Raw genomic sequence first — 20,427 nt, forward strand, 5'->3', positions numbered from 1 at the left:
ATACAATTTTATTAAAGGTATGCAGTGCTGGAGAGCATATTCATATTTTGTAGCATTACATTGTAACGTAATATAAATATATGCTGACAAGAAACGATGCATGAACAAAGTAGCCTAGTTCCATTCACACCGTCTGGAGTTACAGTTACCTCCATGCCTGGGGAGAAGTGAATGAAACGATCCGGTCTGGAATATACCATATTTGTTGAAGGTCTTAAGAATAGTCATACAATTAACCTACAGGATATATCCAGTAAATTCTTATAAATAATGAATATCACCCAAAACACAAGTAACTATTAATAATCATATTTACCTTAATGGTGTTTTGTAGGATATTATGCATTGAACTGTGTTTGATCACAGAACAACCACCCTCTTCAATCGGCAGATTTTGGTTTCTCCCAAGATGATGTTACAAATTCCTGTTAAAGTCCCTTTGGACCGGAGAATAAAGAGGGTTTCAGCCTCGGCACATAAAGTGTGCAAGGACATTGCAAGGAGTGACAATCTTTAGACTACACCGCATTTCTTTGCAAACTCTATTAAAAATAATAGAATACTTTACATTTGGGTTTACAATGTGCTTAGAAGTTGGATTTAAACATTCTGTAACTAGACGTATCCCGGGGGACGTGGCGTTGCGCCTCTAAAATTTCTCGGCATATATTGAAAAATAGTGGCCTACTATTCATTTTTTGGGCAGTTGGAACGTGTCATACCCTGCCATTTGGACAGGCTCGAGGTAAAAGGCTTGGAACGTGATGTTCCATACTGCCGAAGTTCTATTTTACATCGAAATGGACCAAGCACCACCAGGTAGGCTAAGCCTTTTGTCGGATCTGCATTGTCAAATGTGGCACAGCTTCTCACCTAGGTAACTGGCAAAGCTTGACACCTGGTCGGTGTTGCACGGGTGTCTGTGTCCGTATTAGTTGACACTATCCTGCCTCCCCCAAGACATTACCCGAGCATAGCGCATTTCGCTTGCCAATTACGTAATAGCATACCTACCTTGAGTATGCTATGAGCAATGGAGAATTGCTCTTGGATCTACCAATCTTTCAACTTTTATTAAAATATAATAACAAAGTTTGTTACAATAAACCATTAACTTTTGATAAAGCTTGTTCAATGGTTGTTAATGGCCGAGAGTGAAGAGTTGGGTATTGAGTGCTCTGAAAATGACGCATGAAAACTGCAGCTCCACTGCTTTGTTCCATTTCCTTGACTGCAGCCGACCGTGGTGAATGTGTGCGCTGCCATGGTGCGCTTGCGTTGCTGAGTGCAGGAAACCCTAGATGTCAGACAAAAAGCTTTCCCAAATTGCCAACTATTGCCTGCATTGATGTAACATTTATATGACATTTTGATGACGGTCAACCTCAGCAAGCTGTTTTTGGACAGATGAGTTTGACGTGGTGCTTTTTGTGATTTTTCTGTGGAGCTCTGTGGATGACAACCCCCAGAATGGTGGGGGTAGCTTTAGAGCAGCCAGGGTGGTTATGGTAGAATTTAGCTGAGTCTTGAGTCCTGCTTCCTATTTTGCAACCACTGTGCTCTTGCACCTGCCTTTTGTTTATTTAAAAGTTAGAAAAAAGAAATGGAAAGCGGATAGAGTAGGAAACCCACATTTTCTTCTCACTGAGAGTCTTGTTATGTTCTGCTAGATGTTTCATGAAAGACACTTTTGTAGGCTCCTGCAGTGAAATATATTACCCCTCTCCTGCTCCTGGTGTGGTTTGGATCCTAGCTTTTTACATTTTTGGGAAACGTTTTCTTATTTTTTTTGGCCAGGTTCAGAGTTCTTCTTAGTTTTATGATTACGGGAAAGTTAAGAGGATTTTGGAGATTCTGGATTAGAAAAAAAGGGGGGTTGGAGGATCAGATTTAAGAAATGTATTCTGTGGTTGTTCAGAAGATTTAGGGTGAGCATTTGAACACTAATTAAAATGAAGGTTCTCCATGTAACAATCAGATTTGCATTTGATTGAAATAGATTGAAAATGGTCTTGATGTAATTTACAGAAGTGCTTAATACTCTGCTGACCTGACATTTTATCAGCTTGGGACATGCTTGGGCTTGTCAGGAGATTGTGACAATGCTAGTGAAGGGTGCTTGTGTGTGTTGGCAGGTTTTCTCTCAGGAGAGTTGATAAATGTAGAGACTGGTATACAGTAAACCTCCTCCCTCCAAACAACAAGTCTGATATTTTTGTGTATTTTTGTCTTTCTCTCTGCCTCACAGCTCTCCCACCTAGGTCAATGAAGCCAATGTCCTCCACCAACTGCCCCAGAGGGCCACCAATCTACCCCTTGGAGGATGCTGAGTGGTACTGGGGTGACATTACCAGGTAACAGGTCTACTGTAGTTCCCCATCATGTTATGCTTATACCATTTCACCATGTTGGGTCTAGTCATGGTATTTCTTTGTAAAATATCCTGTTTTATCACTCCAACAGAGAAGAGGTGAATGAAAAGCTTCATGACTTGCCTGATGGATCTTTCCTGGTGCGTGATGCTTCAACAAAGGCACCGGGAGACTTCACGCTAACACTGAGGTACGCTGAAGTGTCTCTCGACCAAACCCTCCCCACCGCCCCCTATTCCTCAACTCCATTCCTTCATTTAGCAAAATGACGTCACGATTCCCTTCTTTCCTCGTCCGTGTAGAAAAGATGGGCACAACAAGCTGATCAGGATCTACCACCGAGAGGGGAAGTATGGCTTTTCAGACCCCCTCACCTTCAGCTCCGTGGTTGAGCTCATCTGGCACTACCAGCACCATCCTCTGGTGGAGTACAACGCCATGCTCGACGTGACACTCACGCACCCACTGTCCCGCTTTCAACAGGTAAACACATCACGCTTTGTCTTTCTGTGTTATTACTCCTCAATTCAATGACGCAGTTTCATGTGTGGCATCCTACTTTTTGGCTTTGGGTCAAACTTTATGGTCTTGGCCAATGGAAACTTGAGTTCTGATCACAATAGCTGGATGTATCTGTTCCCAGGATCGTTTCATTAGGGAGGACAGTGTGGATGTTGCTGGAAGAAAGCTACAGGAATACCAAAGTCAGTATCAAGAAAAGTCCAAGGAATTTGACCGTCTGTACGAGGCCTACACAAAGACCTCACAGGTGAGACCTTCATCTAAAGTCAGACGGATGCAGCACATCTTAAGTTATTCTGTGATCCTAAGTGACCTGTGACCTTGCTAACGATCTCCATTGCCTTCCCCCTTTCCGGTCCAGGAGATCCAGATGAAGAGGACGGCGATAGAGGCCTTCAATGAAACAATGATGATCTTCGAAGAGCAATGCCGCGAGCAGGAGCGCTACGGAGAGGAGTTTGAGAGGGACAACCTACCTGAGGGAACCGAGAAGGACCTCGAGAGGTGAGCATCCAAGCCAGCAGCCGTGTAACACCGACTTGATCTAGTAATGTCTTTCATCTGGTCGTAAGCGTAGGATGAACATGTGTTTCCCTTTCGCCTCCTCCAGCTCCAGTTTGGCTCATGCTGGCAGTATGTGTAGACCTGACCCCTGACCCTTGTGACCTGTGACATTTTTTAACCTCTGCCTTCCTCCCCCAGCTTCCTGATTAACTATGAGAAGCTGAAGTCTCGTCTGGGGGAGATCTACGACAGTAAAGTCCATCTGGAGCAGGATCTGAGGACCCAGGTGCTAGACTACAGAGAGACAGACAGGAAGATCAACAGCCTGAGGCCTGACCTCATTCAGCTGCGCAACATCAGGGACCAGTACCTCAAGTGAGTGTCCCACTCTCAATGGAGACTTTGTTGGAGCTGATAATTAAATGATCAGAATTATCGCACACTCTTGTCAGATTTACAAGTCTTAAATGGTCATATTTTACATTTTACCCCTTTGTAATTTTTCTTCCACTACCTTTACTCTCTCTTTGAATTCAGCTGGTTGAATCACAAGGGTGTGCGACAGAAATGCATTCACGATTGGCTGGGCATTCCAAACGACAGCAGTGATGAGTAAGCCTCTTCATTTTACTATCAAGAAACAGAGCTCAGACATTATGGCAGATGAGACCTACAAACATTAGGGAGTTGTATTAACACCACTTTACATTTATTGCAGCACCTACGTGTTGAAAGGAGACGAGAAGCTGCCTCATCATGATGAGACAAACTGGTTTGTGGGCGAACTAAGCAGGACCCAGGCTGAAGAGATGCTACAAGAGAAACCTTCTGGAACGTTCCTGGTGCGCGAGAGCAGCAAGCAGGGCTGCTATGCCTGCTCTGTTGTGTAAGTATCTGCTGCATTTACATGGTAGAGAAAGCGTCGTCTGTATAACGGGATGACAGCAAAAAAGATGGCACTAAGGCAAATCTTGATTATGTTATTATCATGTCCAATTTTTGTATTTGATTGGAATTGACAAACAGTTTTGTTTGTGCCCATCAATAACGTAAATGTAGGACAAAAGTTTTCAGAATTGGTTTCTGGCTTATCATAGCAACAAGTGTATTTTGAGGCATATAAATCTGTGGATTCTCTGCTTTCCAAACAAATCCAATTGCACTATGGTGACCTCATGGCTATTTTGTATAGCTTAACATGCAGCTGTGGTTCGGCCAGAAGATTAGTGAAGGAGTAAGCTGCAGTGACAATGGGAGACTCCCAGTTACCCTGGTAGTTATTCAGTATTCCCTTCCTTTTCAGCGTGAACGAAGAAGTGAAGCACTGCATGATCTACAGCACGCCACATGGCTTCGGCTTTGCTGAGCCCTACGACGTCCACACCTCTCTTAAGGACCTCGTCCTGCATTACCGCCTCAACTCCCTGGCACAGCACAATGACGCCCTGGACGTGCGGCTGGCGTTCCCAGTCAGCGCCACCGTCCCAGCACCCTCCCCCCACACGGGAGAACACAAACTCCTACAGACTCCGAAACACACTGCTGGACTCACTCCGGCTGCACCAGAGATGTAGATGGGACAGACGGATCGAAGGATTTGCACTAGATTGATTCCAGTCGTTTTTCGTGAATGTGATTTCACTGATCGAGGGTGAGCGGAACTTGAATGTCAGCTTGAACTTTTTTTTTTACATATATTTTTTTTAAGAGTATAATGATTTTGTTTCATTGTTTGGAAAAATATTTTTGACTTTTCTGTCTTGTTTCTGTGTGTTAAATGGGTCAAAGGGATGTTTTATGGACACGTGTGAAATGCTCATAAGGTGCTTTTCTTAACTTTGACTAATAGCCTCCACATTTTGACAACTCAAAAAATATTGTGCTAATGGCCATGCAAGACCATGTTGGTCTTTACATATTTACAAACCAACCAATTCCGGAATGTCAACGGTGCTAAAATTATGTTATGATTCAGTCACATACAGTAACTGTGGTGGACCAAACTTTTTAGGTAAATACCACAAATGTGTATTTAAAGGGTTATGGTGTTGTCAGAAGTGCCCCTTGTTAGAAGCTTTAGATGATCACTGACAGACAATTATGTAGCATTAATGTACCAGTTAACCAAAGCACTTATGAGCAATGCTGCATCCCTCATAACATTTTATTAAAATTTTAATGTATAGGGAGGGACAAATCACACAACTGACGTGCAGATCAAAACATAAACTGAAGTACTGTATGTTATATCCTGTTACTCAAAGAAGTATAAGCTTTTTTGTATTCTATATATATTTTTTCTAAAACACGCCACAGAAGAAGAAGCTTGAAGTAAAGTGCAATCCAACAGTGTTGTTCTGTGATGCTAGTATGGTAGGGGTAACGTTTGACGCATAAATGCACTCTCTATGGTGGCGTTGATAAGATGATGTGACCTAGTATGTCTTTGGGTTAACTGCCAGAGGTCTGGAAATGTCCTGTCTCCATTACTTGAACTGTTGCATTGCAAAAAGCTATAGATGTTCTTCATGACATGTAGCCCACATAGTTAAGAGGAAAGGTATCCATATTGTTCTTGGCACATTTTTTCAAGTTTGAGGACAATAGACTCTGTACTGAAGAACTGTAAAACCTGTTTTTGCAGTTGGACGATGGAGGTTGACATCTAACCTTTTCTTCCTGAGAAACAATAAACTAATAAGGGTTTTGTTGACTTGTGTGTTTGTTTGTCATTTCCTTTTTTACCTTAAAACTCAGGTTTATAATTGAAGATGTAAAGTTTCACAATGCCTATGTGCTATTAGGGAGCGTTTCTGTGCTGTAAATCCCCAGCATTCTCGATATGAGTAGAGAATGCTGTCATCTCAGTGCATCTTCTCAGACTTGCGATCACAGTGCATGTTACTGCTTGAGTATCCATTGTTTTTCAAAGCTGGTTGATTAGTCTGTGAACATGGTTGACATAAGAAGTACTACCTGGTGTGATGTGCCTCTAGATACTGCAGTCACACCCTGGATCTCATCTTGAACAGCACATCTCATGTTAAATAGCATATCCTCTTAGTCTAGATTAACCATTAATAGACCATTGTGGCTCAGTTGAGGGTTAACAGTAGGGTGGTGGTGGTGACACAGTGGACTTGTGGATGAGTCCAAATCTGGTGAGATGAGGACACACAATGGTCAATGAAACTCCATTGGCCAAGACGTGAACATCAGTTGGCCTGTACAGTGGCAGCAGGTCCATGATAGGACAGACTGGATTAATGGTGTGGCAATGGGGTGTTCGGGGGAGATCTGCCTCAAATCCAGGCCATGGATTAGTCCCTGTTCTAAACTGTCAGCAGAGAGAGTGGACAGCCTGGCCTTCTGGAGGGGCCGGATGCATAGGAACCAGGACAGCTTGTACCAACGCACCACCTAGGCCACTGAGTCACTTAGTGTGTGTGTGAGAAAGAAAAAGGTGAGAATTATGTGTGTATATCATCTGTGAATTATGGGTCCATCTTGCTCTGTTGGTTTTTTGTAGTAAGTAAAAGAGAGAGTAAGAGAATGTACCTGTTTTCCTGTAGTATACAGGTAGGTAAAATAAAACAGAAATGCAGGCCTGGTGGCAAAAAATAAAGAATACATTTGTCTGTACGAGCATGAGTTTACTGCAGTAAAGTCGCAGAGCACCTTATGATGCAAAAGGTACCTCTGATTCTGTAGGTTTTCTTTCATTATTTGATATTTACGCACACATTTGTATGCCATGTTGTCTTTGCCCTTTTTCTTACCACCCCCCTTAAAATAACTCCTGGGCTGATAAATGAATTACCTTTATAGTCACGCCTGAAATACATCCATCAAACAGTCTCTAAGGCATTGGCAATTGAGATTTTCTCCTTCAGTTTTCAACAACCAATCACTTTTCTCCTCCCTCTGTCTCCGTCTGCTTCTCCCATTTCCAACCAATGCAACAGTAAAAGAGCCCTGACTACCAGCCAATCAGCACCTAGTTGCTAGGTTGGAGGCAGACTCCATATCCCTCTGTAGCCTAGTGATTTCCCCTTCCCCCAGCACACAATCTGTAGAGGGCATGAAAGATGGTTCTCATGGGTCTGATGGCATGCAATCAGATCATTTATTAAGACAATGAAAATGTACTTTACATGCTATATAGAAGTAAAATCTTAAGTGCATCTTTGATAACAATTTAGTGTCTCCAAATTCTCTCTAACATGTCCTCCTTATCTTATCTAACAGGACAGAAGGATGTCAATGTAACTTAACCTTCAAAACAGCAACGCTTTGGCCTATTAATTATTTTCTTTAACCTTATGTGATAATGCAGTTTATTATTCTATTAATGTATTAATTGTATTACTTGGCAAGGACAATGTTGGTTGAGTATGTAAATATACAGTGAGGATTGAAACATTTTGTTGGTTCCAATATAGCCTTTTGTGCCATCTGCAGAAGAATGCAACTTTACAAATGATATTAATGCCATATCTGATAAACAGATGTAGTATGTTGCCTACATTTTTGGGGGCATGGCAACGTGAAAGACACCTCTTGGGAGAAGAGTGCTGCCAACTCAGATGGCTTGGTAACCTCACACTGACTAAAAGCCTTTTGATTGCTGACAAACCATCGAGGGCACCAGCCTGTCTTCTCTTGTAGATTCTGGTAGATGTTACAGTGACCAATAAAGAGGTAGAGTGAGACACATGCCTACCTAATTAAAACCTTTTGTCTAAAGTCTAAGATATGTTGTAAGTGCAGTTAAATGTAAATGTGTAGTTTGTGCAGTTTAAAAAAAATCTTGATCAGTCATGTAACTGAATGTTTTTGATGTTTCAAAATAAGGATGTGATGTGTGTGTGACTTCATATCTAAAACATTTTAGAACTTTTTTTTGTGAGCTGGGCTGTGAACTGGTTTTGGGGCTGGAAGTTGTAGTGACTATAAGTCTTAGCTCTGAGGTCACTGGCTCGGTTCAAGTCCAAAAAAACTGACCTACTATGGGACACAAGTGCCTTGAATTCCACACTAGTCATCTTACCTCTGTGAACCTATGCTTAGGCCCTCCACCAGCCATGCAATCTCAGGACAACTGCAGAGCAGAAGTTGTTCATCCGTGCATTTATTAGACAAAGGCATAGGGCCACTTCTGCAAACGTATACTAGTGGATTAACCATTACCTCTATACACTTGCCAGAAGATTTATTGAGACTACTCACAAAATGAAATCTGGAGACTCATATAGTGCATTAGATGAGATGAGTCAGGAGGGTGGGAATGATGAGGGGGCAGGTCTGCCAGGTGAGGTGGATGTCCCCACTGAAACCCAATACAAGCTGGTTCAGTACAACTACAATAACTGTCGTTCTCTGTTTGCTGTAGTTGAAGATATGCATAGAACACTTCCTAGTATGCTGGATAGAAAGTATACAGTAATTCTGTGTTTGGCGTTTTACATTAGTTAGAGCAGATTTATTGATCCACATTTGCTATTCACACACTTTCTTTAAAACGAACACTCTGCATTCCTCTATAAAAAATATTTCTGGGAACTGGCTGTACTTCCATGATCAAAATAGTGGCTGTGCAAAGACTATTTAGTCTCATAGAGATAAAAATAAAACAATAATCCAATTAAAAGTACTTGCCACCTGAACAATGTAATGCCTTAAATATGGTTAAATTGGTGAAATCCTATACGTTTTCTCCCGAGTTTAGGAAGGTTGATCAGTTCACGTAAAATATATAACTCGCTACAATTGAATTACCTTGTATGGATTCACTATTAGTACCTCAACAAGCTTCCTAAAGGTTTACTGTTATTATGTTTTAATTGAATCCAATAAGCCAATTGTTCTGCTCAGACAATGAATATCTAAGATGTACTGTACTTGCAGAAAGGCCAGTAAGGGCATGTGAGAGATCTGGTCAGCTCCAAAAACAATTATGTGCAGCAGCAGTGTTTTTTGTCAAATTCCATGGCCAAGATTCTCTACATAACCCCAGACCCATTGTGTTGTTCATGATTACAGTTAGAGATCAATACAAACATACATACATTCAATACATTTTCTTTGAGGTCCCAATTCTTGTCCTACAGCAGGGGTCCCCGGAAAGTCTTTCTGAGCTAATAGCCCAGACAAAAAGATATTCTGAAAAGACCTTTAATGCTGACTGTCAAGTGAAGGGGAATGTCAACCTTAAAGACAATGCTGCCATCTAGTGGCGTAGACAATGCATTATCCCAGGGAGAATCTAGTTCTTGAATGGTTTACAGTTTTTCTCAATTGTTTACACACAAATACTAGTACTTGAGACACAATGACCACAACATGTAACTCATGCACCAACCCCATGAACCAATTCTGCTAAACTACAAGCACAATTCCTGCTTTACACTCAAATTGCAGTTCTAAAACACACTTTTTTCAAAACACTACACACAATTCTCTGCATTTGGCACAATTTTCATGAAGAAAATCTTTTGTTTTCACAAGGAACACACTGCCATTCAAATACGCACACTGACTCATCGCATGGACAAACACCTGTCACACAGTTTTACAATTAGCAATCAGAGCTTTAGCATAAAAGGGCAACAGGTGACCTTTTCTGTTTTTGAGCAATGGATGCCAACATTGGAAACAGAGGCAGAGGAGTGAGAGTAAGAGGAGGAGGACGGGGAGGACGAGGATGAGGAAGGCCAAGGACCATAATCTCTGAGGAGATCCGAGCCGCTTTGATTGACCATGTAGTCAACCATGGTCTAACAATGAGGGAGGCTGGGCAAAGAGTACAGCCAAATTTGAGCAGGTACACTGTAGCATCCATCTCACTACAAAATTGCAGTAGGCCTACTGCATATCAATACAGTACTCAATGAATACAGTAGTACAGTATTGCCTGTGGACTATTCTGTAGGACTGTAAAAATAAAGTATGTTTCAAGTATTTGGAAAATGTATTCCTACTTTGTATTCCTACACAGTATTTACAGTATTTTACTATTTGTTTGGCAGAACTGAAAGATTACCAACACAAGGTGGTCGGGAACGTCTTCTGTCTCCTGAACAGGAAACTGAAATTATGAACATGGTCCTAGAAAATAACGCCATAACATTACGGCAAATACAAAGAAAAATAATAATAATGTAACTGTATACACTATACAGTAAAGTATTCTGTTGTTTTGTATGTAGACCATTGTATGTGCAACTTTGTGTTGGTTGGGATGTACACTGTGTACATTGTTTTTCTGGGAAAAATACGTAAAATATATTTGTTACCGTGTATTTCTGTGTTCTGAGTATAAAAACAATATTCTCAAATATTTTACAACACACTTATGTATGTACTGTCCGTAGTAAATGTAACACTGAACAAAAAAAGGCCTAACTCACTATGATGAATGAAGAAGAAGTGTTTTCCATTCATCATAGTGTTTTACATTGAGCACATCAGTGTTCAAATGGTTCTTATAAATGTCTATTCATATGATGGTTTGTGTTTGTCATTTGAAAACGAAATACCATTTTGAGATTAAATAACATTGTTTTGAATGTTAAGTTTAATTTTGCAGGAGAAGTGAGGGGTTTTGCCCATTGTGTTTGTGTTTTTTTGATTTGTGTGTAGAGTTCTGAGAGTATGAGGTATGCATTCAGAAAATGTGTGTAACCAATCGAGAAAAACTGTAATTCTAAACTTTAATGAATGGCACATAGATCTTTTTTGAATAATTAGTTACATCAAATGTTTTTCATTTTTGTCCAAAATGACTGTTAAAAATAAAATAGAAAATGTTATTTGTTATTTAAATGTTGCGTTTGGATTTTTTTGTACTGAATTAAAATAGGCCTAATGTCCAATGTGGCAATGATGTTAACATGTCAGGACAATTCGACAATAACTTTGGGCATCTAATGCCATTGAAGCGTTCCTTCAAAGAGTATTTGTGTTATATTACACCACAGGTGTGCACTTGTCTCTAAACTTACTAAAATGAGATTGCAAAAACAAACGTGTGTAAAAAATGTGCTCGCCCTCTTTCTCAATTCACATCAAACGAGCAGAGAGGGTATTCTAGAAAATAGCCTTTTATTTCGGAAGCTTCCTCCTTTGGGCTCCCTGAGTTAACCAGGAGACAAAAATCCCATCTGAACTTTTGCCCTTTCTAATACACAAATTAAGCCAAATAGCCTACAAACATCTGGCAAAATCCCAACCACGTTAGGTTGTTGTGACATTTGTGTTTATTTTACCCAAAAAAAAGAAGGCCTACAACAATAATCACTACAAATATGTTTCCTAGTAATATAGCTGCTTGTTCGTTGCTTGAATTTGTGGCTTTGTCTCAAAAATATTCATACTGTATACAGGCAATTACAGTAAAGCTACTTAAACGTACTGCACGTTGCGATCACGGTCCTTTCTCAATTAATAAAGTATGTATCAATACAAAAAAGTAATCCATAACTTTACGTAAGTATTCAGTTTTGTCAGGAAAGGCTGACAATGTTGATCGACCATTAACAAACATGTTAAATGCGTTATAACATCTAAAAACACGAGATAACAACGCATTGAACAACGCAACGCAATCTTCAAACCTGTATATCAACCTACTTCAGTCTCTCGGCAACACTTCACTTGACATCACATCATCACACGCCTGCTAGCTAGCTTGCACTGAACTACTGTACTGTAGCTAAATGACGATTCTGACAAGTTTATTCGTAGAATTGTAACTTTTGAATTAGTTACAAATGTATAATTCGCATATTGCTCAGTTATAAGTGTTAGCTAACATTTAGTATACTACTTGATTACAGTAGTCCTAAGTGGAGCTTGTCAACAACCTAGCTCTTGAAAACCACCATTGAAAACCATATTGTGGAGATTGCCGTTTGTTGTGGTCTCAAACATACGGTTTTGTGTCATCACATTTACTCTAACTGTCCGGGAGTTTAGGTAAAAACGACTATTTCAGGCGAGTCGGTAAAAGGTAAGACAGCTAGCTGTATAGGCGCATAACGAGGCCGTGTGCTAATCCAGCAACATGCCTACCACTACGTCATACATATCTGCTCGGTAAATATTGCGTTGAGTCTATTGAATATGTTCTGTAGTGTTGCCGCCTGTCAAGGGGCTTTTCCTTGTGAAAAAAGGGAACTATATATTCCGCTTTCTGTTTCAGTCATACGATAAAGCATTTCAAGAGGCATTGTAGGCTCACAATAATGGAGCACACGGGTTGTGTGAACCTTTGTAGTCTCACTAGCACTCTACCGGTGATCCCCTATCAAAAGCTGACGGACTTGCACTATCTTAGCAAAGGTGGGTTCGGAACCGTTTTCAAGGCACAACATTCTGACTGGCGGACAACCGTAGCAATTAAGTGCTTGAAGTTGGATTCTCCCGTTGGCGAAAGGTACGTGAAGCACGTGAAACACTACATGAGTTGTTCGCTACATCTCAATTCTTCATTGTTGGTGCCCATTATTTATGGTAGACATAGAGATGACACAGCATGTCATATGATTTCTTATGTTTTCTACAGTAGATCTTAGAGGACAAGAATTGAGGACAAACAAATGAAGTACTAATGTTCATCCCTTCCTTGCATCTCTGGTCACATCAGTGATTGTTGCTGATGAGGAAGTGTTCAAAAAGTGTTGTATTGTTTTGACTGTTCCAGGGAGAGGAATTGCTTGCTGAAGGAAGCAGAGGTGCTCCATAAGGCCCGTTTCAACTACATCATCCAGATATTTGGCGTCTGCAATGAGCCAGAATTCTTCTGCATTGTCACAGAGTACATGATCAATGGCTCCCTAGACCAGCTGCTTCATGAGGTGACACCTTTCAAATCCTTTTTGTGTCAGGAGCAGCACTGTCTATGACTGAGAATCTTAAATCCCATCCCATGGATCTTGTTTAATGGTTATTTGGTCAATTGCTAGAAGTTTCTATGAGGACGGTCGGTGGGTCATGTCTCATCCAACCTTTAAATATGGCTAGTGTGTAGATTTGGTACTTTACCCATATTGGACCATAGAAACAGAAAACAAACATGCCTATCGAGAAAAGATAGTTAGTCCTACAATTCGAGTAGTGAGCACACCCCTTTGGAAGTTCCGGACATTTTAAGTTTCACTTTGATTTCATAGTTGTTTTCCCTTCCTCCATTTAGTTTCAGTTATGTTGTTTCCTTTTGTCTTCCCTGGCTGTTTGTAGAAAAGCCTGTATCCCCTTCTTGCCTGGCCTCTGAGACTGCAGATACTGTATGAGATCGCCCTGGGGGTCAACTTCCTACACAACATGACCCCACCTCTCTTGCACCACGACCTGAAGACGCAAAATATCCTCTTGGATGGGGAGTTTCACGTCAAGGTGTGTGTTTTACCAACTTTAGTGTGAACACCAAGCAGCTCCCTGTCTTTAAATCCTTCTTAGATTGAGCTCTACTAAAGCCAGTTCTCCTCATAATATTAATGATAATCACAGGTACAATTAAACTGTCTCGCTGCACTGAAAAGGGGGCAACATAGGATTTAAATATGAATGAGCACCTCATTATCCAAATCTGTCTTCCAGAATGAACCGGCTCCTAATCTAGCCCAATTATGCAGTTTGCATGCTTATTTTTCCTCTGCAAACAATTTTTGAAAACCCAATAAATAATGTGTTTTTGTTTTGTTATTGCCATATTTATGTTATTGGAGTGTCCAGCCCCATAGCAGTCCTCTGCTTTGTCCAGATTGCAGACTTTGGCCTCTCCAAGTGGCGCCAGCTGTCCATCAGTAAGTGCTCCGGGTCCAAGCCCCCAGAGATGGGCGGCACCGTGATCTACATGCCCCCCGAGAGTTACGAACCCTCCCGGAGTCGACGGGCTGATGTCAAGCACGACATGTACAGGTGAGTCACTGGGAACCCAGGTGGTGATCTGTCAAGGGGGATTCAAGCATAGTTTGCCTTGTGTTGAATGAAAGAAGTAGTCATGCATGGTTACATCCAAAAATGCTTTAGCATTCTTTCAAATGAGGTTGAAAATGCTATAGATACCTACCAGCATCTAAGGCCATGCTTTTTGAATGTTCCAATCATGTTTAGCTGAAATAGATTCTTTGGGTGCCATACTTTTGTTGAGAATGTGTTTTGGCAGGTACGTTTAGTGCAGGCAAGTTCTGGGAAACGCTGAGAGAGTCAATGCAATGTTTACTGCCGTCTTGGGTGGAGAGTTTGTCTCAGCGAAGATAGACAAATGAAATGTAGAAAAGACATATGACCCTTGAGTCTCTAAACTGACAAGAAGCTCTTAAGAGCTTCTTAACAAATCTGGGAAACCCGGCCAATGACGTTTCTTGGCAGAGTTACGGTAGTTGAGTCACTGCAACAATGTCTGTCTTGGTGTCATGTAATGAAATGTGTGATAACAGTTAGCACCTACACCTCTATCTTTAAGGGGGAGTGACAGCTGTACCCATAACAAATCTTCTTTCTCCAGAGAATGAACTTTTTTCTCAATTATTGCTCCCCCCCAGTTATGCAATCATCATGTGGGAGGTGCTGTCTAGGCGAATACCATTTGAAGGTATTTTGACCTTTTTTCTTAGCTAGAAAGGTACTTTTGTCCAGCACAATGTCTTGGTGTCAGAACTAATGTTAAAATCCTAGAGTAAACCACCCAGATTATATCTGTTAATACGACAACAAATGCTGTTCATAACTACACACACTTCAGTATGAAGCCACAACGACGGAGCCATCTGGTCTAACTCCCTTTTATGTGTGTGTGTGAGCAGAGGCCACCAACCCCATGCAGATCATGTTCAGTGTTCTGCGAGGCTCACGTCCGGACACGGGGCTGGACTACCTGCCAGGGGACATCCCCAGCAGGGACACCCTCATCAACCTCCTGACCTGCGGCTGGTCCGCTAACCCAGACGAGCGGCCCTCCTTCCTCCGTAAGGCCCCACCCTGTCACCACCCCCACCCCGTCACCCCCCACCCCGTCACCCCCCACCCTGCCAGCCCTCCTTCTTTCCTCTCCTCTTCACCGCCACTCTGGCCTTTACAGGGCTTAAAGTATTCCGGCACCGTGCCGGATGTCCGTTGTGTGGCTATGAGGGGAAAAAAAATTGGGAACTTGCATGTGGTTTAATATTGTCGAGTCAATTGATTTCCCCTACCAATCATATGAGAGGAACGCAACTATAACTACATTTACAAGCCTATCAGAAGCAGAGCAGGGCGGGTCCTGCCAACACAGTGTGAAAGAGATCCGTACGTCACGCTAGCATTGTCGGTGAAAGCATGATTCATGAAGCCTGGGGATGATGTCCTACCCATAGATAAATGACTCAAAAATAAATGGCGCTGGGCATGGATAGAAGAAGGTAGAGACGGCGAGCCTTTTGGCAGTTGGTGCAAGAAACTGAGAGAACCTGGTGCTTGTTTTGCTCGAGGAAGCTACTATATTCCAGCAGCGGTAAGAAAGTGCTTGCTCATGTCATAGAGCCGCTGCCCATGCACTCAAACTTAACACAACGTTGCCGGGAGCAACTGTTACAGCTGACACACCGTTGTCTATGACTGACCATGTCTGCGACTTAGAAATACGTTTGTGCACCTTTATTGCGGAACATGACTTGTCATTGCCACTGGTCACCCTTGTAGAAAACTAGCAGAACACAAAAAAGCGTTTCTCTCCAACCCCCCCCCCACACACACACACACACACACACTTTAACCCCTGCAATTTAGGTATCACACATGACTGAATAGGAAAGAACAGAGGATTCATAGGTGCAGACACTGTTTGTCTCATTTCTGGTTGATCTGGTCAGTACAGCGTGAGTTGTGTTCGGCTGTGTCCTGAGTGTGCTTTCTGTCTCTGTGTAGAGTGCCTGATTGACCTGGAGCCCATGCTGAGGAGGTTTGATGAGGTCAGTGTGCTGGAGGCCGTCCTGGAGGTCAAGAGGTCAAAGGTCAGTCCTCCAGCCGGATGACCCCCTGGGGGAATCCAGCTCAGTCAGGCAGCATAAACCAGCAGGTTTAACTCCTGCGACCAAGTCATACCCTTATGGGACAAGTCATAGGAAATGGATTGCATAAGAATTTCTGGCAGCGTATTTAAAACCTTGTGTGTGCGTCTCTCTCTCTCTTCCTTCCTCTATTTCAGATGAGGAGGGCGAGCTGCTACTCGGCCATGCAGCTACCCGCGTGCGAGCACAGGAGGGATGAGGAGAAGTCTCTGAAGGTTCTCAACCCCAGTCCCTGGCCTGTAAGAACTCAAACCTCACCGGTCAGGAAATAAGCAGAACATAGTCCAGAGGTTTCTGTTACATCCAAGAGGACCTGGCGTTCTTTCAGTCAGCTACTTACAGAGATCCACTTGGCACAGGCCACTCTGGGTGTGCTCTTCCTGGTTTATAGCGTACAGAGCACCCAGTATATTATCAGTGTCTCTGAGAAGGTTTGTGCCAAAGAAGTGCTTTATGTTGTTTACTCCTTGAGAATGCTCTGTGCGCCGTGTGAGAGAGCTTATATTTTTGGTGTGGGTTTGTACATGTGTGAGGCTGAGTGAGAAGGAAAGCTTATAGGGTTTTTCATGTATGTGAGTGAGAAAGAGACAGAGAGACAGAAAACCTACAGGTTTGTGTGTGTGTGTGTGTGTGTGTGTGTGTTGCTTCTGACTGTGCTCCCTCCCACAGGAGAGTTCCACCTCTGGGTCAGGGTCCTGCTCCTCCCAGGAGGCCAACATGTCCCAGCCCAGGTGTCTCACCAGCAGCAATGCCCTGCCTTCCAAAGGTAAGCCTCCAGTGGCAGCCGTTATAGCCGTTATATGCTTAAAGTAGACTCGCTGGCGTAGTAGATTAGACTCTGTCTCACCCCCGACCACCAGTCTCTCTCTGTGTCCCATCCCCAGACATGTCCCCATCCTCGTTCATGCCTGTCCCCCTGGAGCACCCCCAGCCTCTGAAGGACCACAGCTTGGACAACAAACTCAGCAACTACTCCCAGAGTGCCCGGCCCATGAACAACTTCAACATCCCCCTCCAACCCGGCCTGCCCGTCAACGAGTGTGAGACCCATCTGGATAACCTAACCCTCACGCCCCAGGGAAAGCCCCAGCCTCAAGGTAAAGTCAACCGTGCCCCTCCCCACCTCGATAGGATCGATCTAGACAGATTGTGAAGGGGGGGGGACTCTGAACTCTGTCCCAGCTGACACCCTTCATTTACCATGACCCCCCCCCCCCCCCCCCCCCCCCTCAGACGCTTCTCCCCCATCAGACCCCCCCGCCCCCACGCTGGGTCCCCTCGTCGCCTGGCTGGCAGCGCAGCGGGAGGAGATAGTGCTGCAGATGACGGAGGCGTGCCTGAACCAGAGCCTGGACGCCCTGCTGGCCCGCTCGCTGCTGATGCGCGAGGACTACGAGCTGGTGGTGAACCGGCCCACCCGCACCGCCAAGGTGCGCCAGCTGCTGGACACGTGCCACCGTCGCTGTGAGGAGTTCTGCCGCGTGGTCATCCGCAAGCTGCAGGAGAACATGCAGCTGGGCCTGAAGCCATACCCCTCGGAACTCTTCTCGCCCACGGCCGCGGCGCAGCCCACCGCCCCGCCGTGCCAGTACGCCAAGAACACGTTCTAGGGTTGGCCCACACGCAAGCACAGAGACCAGTGTGTGTGTGTGTGTGTGTGTGTGTGTGTGTGTGCGCTCTGCGAGTCAGTTTGGGGTTGACTCGGAGCTCAAGACATGAGCTCATGTGGGAGGGTCGGACCTAATTGTGGTCGCCACGGCAACTGCCTGTCCCCTTTGCTGTGGATCCTGCTGTGTGGGTATAGTGGATGGTGAACCCATCCACTGCCTAAAAGGATGAGGATAGATAGATAGACAGGCTGGTTTGACCATGTCGTGTTGACTGAGATAGCCGACGAGCATGGCTGAAGCATTCCTTCATTTTTTGATATAGTAGATTAGGTCACAGTCCTTCAGTGTGTTTGAAATGATGTCTCACCATGATTTAGATCCATGAGAATTTGGTCTTCAATAAATTAGGCTACTAGGTCACTTTACCATATCTATCTTATCTGCTCTGAAAAGCATGTTTGAGGGAGATTTGTTTGATTAAGTATTTTTGGGGCTCTCAGTCATTTAATAATATACTGGGATGTTGCCTCCAATGTATAAATATACTCAATGGATTTGAGTGTACTAGATGTAGCTTAGGACTGTCTTGGCTGTCTTGGTTTTCTTCAAGTTCATGTCCACAAAATAAGTTAAACTCTGTACTGTTAGCAGCATTGATGATGCGATGGTAAAAAAAAAACAGGCAACGGAACTCAAATATTTACATTTAGAATGTATCTGTTGTTGGGTATACAAAGCAGTTTATGTAGCTCCATCCAGAGTGTAGCATTTCTTCTAAATGTTGTGGATTGTGTTGCAGACATGTTCTTCTACCAGAGGGTGAGGTCATAGTTGTATATGCATGTGTACTGTATCTGTTGTTGGCCTTGTGAGCTTCTCTGGCTACACATGGAATGGAATGGACTGGGCTTCAAGCTAAAACTTGGAGCTAAATATAGGACCTTGTGGTGCTCCTCATAGTAACCTGCTCCAATAGAAAGCTTTGATTGTCTATTTTGATATTGTCTTCTGCAACTCATCTGATGCGAGTGCATTTGAGTTTTGATTCGTACAAGGTCTGTACTCCTCACTGGTTTGCCGTAGTTAGTTCTACAGACAAACTACAAGCAGGATGAGCTATTCTGGCTATAAAGTCTGTTCCAGTACCTTCCATCAGCTGTGGAGGACTTCAGCTGTGTTCCTCGATCATGACTGTTATGATGGCTCCCCCTGCCCGAGAAGACTACCGATCTCTCTGCAAACCACACATCCCTCTCCCTCACAGACCACACATCCCTCTCCCTCACAGACCACACATCCCTCTCCCTCACAGACCACACATCCCTCTCCCTCACAGACCACACATCCCTCTCCCTCACAGACCACACATCCCTCTCCCTCACAGACCACACATCCCTCTCCCTCACAGACCACACATCCCTCTTCCTCAACTGCCAAAAACAAGCTGCACAGTAGTTTTCCTCCTGAAAAACGGTCCATTCCGTTTACAGCCTCACACTGTCTCTCCATTAGTGTTGTGTGCATGCAGTGTCTCTGTGGAGAAAACCCAGTCAAAACTCCCACCAGAGCTAGGTGTTTTTTAAGAGGCCTTATTGTCATCACTGCACTTCCTCAAATGGTCATGAATTAACAGTACTGGAGAACCAGGAGGTTTTAATGACTCACAATGAATAGTTGTTTTCTCAATTGTGACCCTAAAATGACCACGATTAGATAGATCTTTGACCTTTGCATAAGAGGGTTTGACTAAAGCCTACAGAGATCCAGATTTTGTATTAATTCCAAATTATTATTTTTTTGTTTCTTTGTACCTATTAAAGTTTAAATCCGCAATGACTTCCTGTGGAGACTGGTGTGATGTAGGGTGAGCTAGAAGGTTCAAAATGCTTCCAAATTCTTCTTGACATTAAGGCCTTCTCATTGATACTGTGCCTCATTTCCTTTTTGTTTTTTTTGTTTTTTTTCATGGACACCATGGTATAATATTTGCACATATTTACAGTAGCTGTTATTGAACATTTTAGATTTTGGATTTCTATTAAAACATATCTGTGGGCCTAAAATTATGGTTGTGATTGGTAGAATATGGAATATCTCTAGTTTAACTTCTGTTTCATGGATCAACCTCAATCTGTTGAATAAAACAATAACTGATGTGGTTTGACTGATATTCTTAATATCAAATACTTATGTTCTAGAATATTACTGAGTACTTTTTCGTGTTACAATGTGTAGCAGCACTTAAATATTTATTTATACAGTCCTGTGTACTACTGTATCTTTTGGGCAGTAAAGGGAATTACTTTCATTATTATTATATTTTAAGTAGTGCTGTCAAACGATTAAAATATTTTGCATTAATGTCATAGT

The 20,427-nt window shown here is 42.9% G+C and overlaps 2 protein-coding genes across 4 annotated transcripts; both read left to right on the top strand.

The window, feature by feature from the left end:
* Window positions 1-435: 435 nt before the first annotated feature.
* On the top strand, window positions 436-6,082 carry LOC134036631 (phosphatidylinositol 3-kinase regulatory subunit gamma-like). Its single transcript, XM_062481632.1, has 10 exons — window positions 436-819; window positions 2,249-2,354; window positions 2,464-2,562; window positions 2,675-2,855; window positions 3,016-3,141; window positions 3,256-3,398; window positions 3,597-3,773; window positions 3,936-4,010; window positions 4,117-4,284; window positions 4,702-6,082. Exons 1-10 carry the CDS (start codon window positions 765-767, stop codon window positions 4,970-4,972), a joined length of 1,401 nt encoding a protein of 466 aa, XP_062337616.1. The 5' UTR covers window positions 436-764; the 3' UTR covers window positions 4,973-6,082.
* A 5,943-nt stretch (window positions 6,083-12,025) lies between these two features.
* On the top strand, window positions 12,026-20,216 carry LOC134035964 (receptor-interacting serine/threonine-protein kinase 2-like). 3 transcript variants are annotated; one of them, XM_062480568.1, is made up of 12 exons: window positions 12,026-12,408; window positions 12,601-12,834; window positions 13,102-13,255; window positions 13,638-13,793; window positions 14,161-14,318; window positions 14,945-14,994; window positions 15,206-15,367; window positions 16,305-16,390; window positions 16,585-16,686; window positions 17,117-17,213; window positions 17,332-17,544; window positions 17,681-20,216. In XM_062480568.1, exons 2-12 carry the CDS (start codon window positions 12,644-12,646, stop codon window positions 18,055-18,057), a joined length of 1,746 nt encoding a protein of 581 aa, XP_062336552.1. In that variant the 5' UTR covers window positions 12,026-12,408; window positions 12,601-12,643; the 3' UTR covers window positions 18,058-20,216. The 3 variants fall into 3 exon arrangements, with proteins under 3 accessions (XP_062336552.1, XP_062336554.1, XP_062336553.1); XM_062480570.1 differs by having other exon boundaries at window positions 12,027-12,408; window positions 12,736-12,834; XM_062480569.1 differs by lacking the exon at window positions 16,585-16,686 and having other exon boundaries at window positions 12,027-12,834.
* The last annotated feature ends 211 nt before the right edge of the window (window positions 20,217-20,427 follow it).

Source organism: Osmerus eperlanus, chromosome 16, assembly GCF_963692335.1.
Source record: "Osmerus eperlanus chromosome 16, fOsmEpe2.1, whole genome shotgun sequence".
NCBI lineage: Eukaryota > Metazoa > Chordata > Actinopteri > Osmeriformes > Osmeridae > Osmerus > Osmerus eperlanus.